Raw genomic sequence first — 4807 nt, 5'->3', positions numbered from 1 at the left:
TATTAACATTGTTTTTTTGAGTCTGTAACAGAAACAACTTAAAGTGCATCAATATGCCTGAAAAAAATCCTTTTTTAAACTGTAAACATTTTTGACCATTTGATACTGAAAAATAAAATTAAATATAATCAATAAATAATAATAAATTCAAATTGATCAGCAACATTTTAACTCAGGAGTGTTATGTAAAACACTTTGACCTACAAAACAAAAATGAATAAAACAATTTATGCTGATTTTATTTTATTTTTTATCAAAATGAGGAAGTCAGTATCAATGAGCACACTCATCGATAAAACAAAAAAAATGTCAACATGAAAGAAGAAAGAGGGAGCAGGTAACCCTCTCGCTTTGAGTTCACTCTTTGTCTCCTGCGTGCTGTGGGTGACAAACGTCCAGATCATCAAAAAAACAGCAGCTTAACTGAGGAGGTGAATTAATTGTTAGCAAAGAATAAAGAACCAACATTTATTAAACATTACTTCTGTAAATTGTGCTTTAACAAACTCATCGATAAAACTAAAACATTTTGTCAACGCAAAAGAGGAAAAAGAGGGCAGGTGTCGCTCTCGCTTGAGTTTACTCTTTGTTGCATGCATGCTGTGAGTGATGTCCAGAGCGCATGGACATAAAAACAGCAGCGGAGGGCGGAGGAGGTGACGGTCGGAGTTTATTTATCATGTCAGCAGCAGAAGGGAGAGACACGGTCCATGCATGGCTCCCAAAACCACAAGGCAGCCATATTTGTTCATAACTTTATTATTAGGAACGCACGCGACAAAATGAGAATGGTGAAGAAAAGAAAAAAAACTACTCCCTGCGGCAAAAATGTATGTTTTCTAGGGTCACATGCGCCCTCCCTGGCATTGCCCCGGGCCCCCCCAGGGGGGCGTGCCCCACTATTTGAGAAGGACTGCTTTAACTCAACATAAAATACAGACTTCACAGTTTGTTTGTTTTTTACCATATTGCTCTAACATTTGTTATATTTTGAAAACTTAACCTAATATGAAATATACAGACTTCACATGATTCATATTTGGTAAATCTTTAAGAAAATTTCAAAACCCATGCAACTTTACACAAAAACCTCTTCTGAACTATAATTTATAAACCATATAAACTGTATCATTTAGAACTGGCTCCAGGCGATGTGTCTCATCTGGCCTCTTCAACCTGTTAAAAAGACAAATTACATTAAGTTTGTTGTATAACTTGTCTAAGTTTTAGTATAATATGAGAAATAATGGTAACCTTTGAGGTGCAGCTGCATCAGAGCTTCTCCCATTTGTTGTTTGGTGGTGAAGTTGTGGAGCTGCTTTATTGCAAAAAAAAAAAAATCTACGTGAAGGAATAACATACATTGGGTCCAGCATATTAAAAATAAACCTAAACCCCTCACCTGTATTAAGGTTGAATGTGAACACTGCTCTTGTTAACTTTAATTTCGTTCATTATTGATCAAACAGCTTGACAAATCTCAGGAAAAATCATGTAATATTGATTGATTTTCCTCGATAAATAAATGGCCAAGTATAATATTTTTGTCTCATTTGTTTAAATGGGTTCTCTTTATCTACATTTAGGACTTGTGTGAAAATCTGATGTTGTTTTAGGTCATTTTATGCAGAAATTTAAAAAGTTTTAAAAGCTTCACAAACTTTCAAGCACCACTGTATGTGTGAATATAAAGTTATAGTTGTGCCTGATGTTCATGTTTTTGGTGTTCCCTGCAGATGTTCAGCAGATGGTGCTGATTAAAGAAGCAGCTTCTGAAGTACAGATGCTTGGTGTGGACCAACAGGATCCAGATACCCTCAACATAAAGGAGGAAGAGGAGGAACTGTGGACCAGTCAAGAGGGAGACCAGTTTTATGTGAAAAATGAGACGGATGACATCGGGTTTGCATTCACTGCTGCTCCTTTGAAGAGTGAGGAAGATGAAGAGGGACCTCTGTTTTTACAGCTTCATCAGCACCAAGTAAAAGAGGAAGATCTCCCAACCAGCAGCTCAGTTGATGAGATGAAAGCAGCAACTGGTGGAGAGGACTGTGGAGGATTAGAGACTGTCAGGAACCCAAATCTAAATACTTATGGAGATGATTGCAGCTCTTCAGAGACTGAAGTCAGTGAGGAAGAGGATGAAGGTGATGGTGGTGATGATGATGATGATGATGATATAAATGACTCTGAATCTCAGCTAAAAGACTTATCAGACTATGGATCAGAACCTGAAGATGATGACAAAGACTGGAAGGAGAGCAGAGCTCCTGAATCAGGTGTACACACTGTCAAGAAGTCTTGCAGCTTCAGTGAGCACGAGAAACAGTTTCACAAGACAAGTCAGTCATTGATGTCTTCAAATTGTTTGGTTATGAAGGAATGTTTTGAAGTTAAGAAAACTGGAGACTCAATCAAGAAAAAACAATCAAGACAGAACTCATTTAGTTGTGAAGACTGTGGAAAAAATTTTAACAGAAAAGGTAATCTAAAGGCACACATGATAGTTCACACAGGACAGAAACCATTTGCTTGTGATCTTTGTGGACAAATGTTTGGACATAAGTCAACTTTAAACAGACACATGATAGTTCACACAGGACAGAAAGCATTTGCTTGTGATGTTTGTGGACAAAGATTTGGACATAAGACAACTTTAAACATACACATGATAGTCCATACAGGACAGAAAGCATTTGCTTGTGATGTTTGTGGACAAAGGTTTGGGCATAAGTCACATTTAAACACACACTTGATAGTCCACACAGGACAGAAACCATTTGCTTGTGATGTTTGTGGACAAAGGTTTGGACAGAAGTCACATTTAAACACGCACATGATAGTCCACACAGGACAGAAACCATTTGCTTGTGATGTTTGTGGACAAAGGTTTGGACAAAAGTCAACTTTAAACACTCACATGATAGTCCACACAGGACAGAAAGCATTTGCTTGTGATTTTTGTGGACGAAGGTTTGGACGGAAGTCACATTTAGACAGACACATAATAGTCCATACAGGAGAGAAACCATTTGCTTGTTATCTTTGTAGACAAAGGTTTGGACATAAGTCAACTTTAAACACACACATGATAGTCCACACAGGACAGAAACAATTTCCTTGTGATCTTTGTGGACACAGGTTTAGCGACAAATCATATTTAAACAGACACGTGATTGTCCATACAGGACAGAAAGCATTTGCTTGTGATGTTTGTGGACAAAGGTTTGGACTGAAGTCAACTTTAAACACACACATGATAGTCCATACAGGACAGAAACCATTTGCTTGTGATCTTTGTGGACAAAGGTTTGGACGGAAGTCACATTTAAACACACACATGATAGTCCATACAGGAGAGAAACCATTTGCTTGTGATCTTTGTGGACAAAGGTTTGGACGGAAGTCACATTTAAACAGACACATGGGAATCCACACCAGAGGAAAGCAGTTTAGCTGTGAATAATAACCTTTGTTTTATCTTTTTAATTGCATATCTTATCATAAAATAATGCATTCCTTTCAGTAATGTTTTTTATTTGTACCTTTCTTATCAAACTTTCGATTTTTATATTTGTCTAGTAGATGGTGGTTCACTGTTTTATAAGAGATCTTCTGTAAAAGTCTAGTTCATCTTACCCTAGAAGAGGTACGTCTTTCACGGCTAGAGTCGCTGAGGAGTCCTGCCTCCATGGTGGGTGACAGGTGCAAATGAGCTTCAAACGCACAGTAAACAGTTAAAATGTGTTGCAAACCCAGGAATGATGCAAACTCCAAAAAAAAAAAAAAAGCAACAGAAAAAAATCTGCAACCACAGAAAATAGATGAAGAAACGCACATTCAAAAAACCCAATAAATAGGAAAAATGCTGCAAATACCAAAAACAATAAAAACACCAAAACAACTGCAAATAAGATAAGCTGAAAACTCCAAAAAATGGAAGTTCAACAGACACGAGGGCTTGACCACCAAGTCAAGTAGAACCAGACCCCTTGTAATTACATTTTAGCTGAGCAGCCACTTTCTAAAATCATAATACGTTCATAGTATGCAATTAGGGCTGGGTACCTTTCTAAAAAAATCGGTACCGTTGTCGGTACCTTCACTTCGGTGTCGGTTCCTGGACAGTTCTTTTTTCGGTACCAATTTTGTAATTACTATTAATTCTAACAAGAATAAAATGACGTTACACATTACAGTACAAATTGTGAGTTTTATTTTTTAACTTTGGTATTTCTATTCCAAGCAGTTTTCTTACATAAAAATAAACAAATAATTTTCAGGTCAAAAGAACAGTTGCAAACCAGTGACATCAGTATCTAATGCTCACTGCTACACACTTAGGACCTTTTCACTTAACAGCTTTTCTTCAGAAAAATCAACACGTCTGCTTTCTCTGGACACAAACAAGCCCACTCCTCGCTGATGGTGTCTCCAGCAGTAGGAAGTGTTCACTCTGACGGTGTGGATGATGCTTGTGGCACACACAGATACCTGGTTGTCAGTTTGATAGCACTGACATATTGTCCCTCACATTCCACCAGCAGGTCACTGGATTCACGGAGGTAAGTATTGATTGATTGATCGATTGATTTATCCTTTCCCTGGAAAATGCAAATAGGAAATCTGTTAAAGCAAAAAAAAGTATATACAGTATATCAGACGTTTAATTATTAATTAATCAAATTAATCAAATGATGAATTGATCAAAGCCAGCCATTTAGTGGTTGTTATTTACACAACTCTTCATTAGCACTGTAGTAAAGCATGCACTTAAATTAGTGGTAATTTCTTGATAATTATAAAC

At 37.1% G+C, this 4807-nt stretch overlaps 1 protein-coding gene across 1 annotated transcript in view; it reads left to right on the top strand.

The window, feature by feature from the left end:
* Positions 1-1733: 1733 nt before the first annotated feature.
* The window catches only part of LOC119413668 (zinc finger protein 85-like), a 10378-nt gene continuing 7304 nt past the window's right edge, over positions 1734-4807 (top strand). Inside the window, exon 1 of the mRNA XM_037680722.1 lies at positions 1734-3262. Within this exon, the coding sequence (XP_037536650.1) occupies positions 1748-3262 (1515 nt within the window). The 5' untranslated portion in view covers positions 1734-1747. The remainder of the gene's footprint in view (positions 3263-4807) is intronic.

The sequence above is a fragment of the Nematolebias whitei genome, chromosome 8 (assembly GCF_014905685.2).
Source record: "Nematolebias whitei isolate Nwh7 chromosome 8, NemWhi1, whole genome shotgun sequence".
Taxonomy (NCBI): Eukaryota; Metazoa; Chordata; class Actinopteri; order Cyprinodontiformes; family Rivulidae; genus Nematolebias; species Nematolebias whitei.
This window is presented reverse-complemented; position numbering and strand designations above follow the sequence as displayed.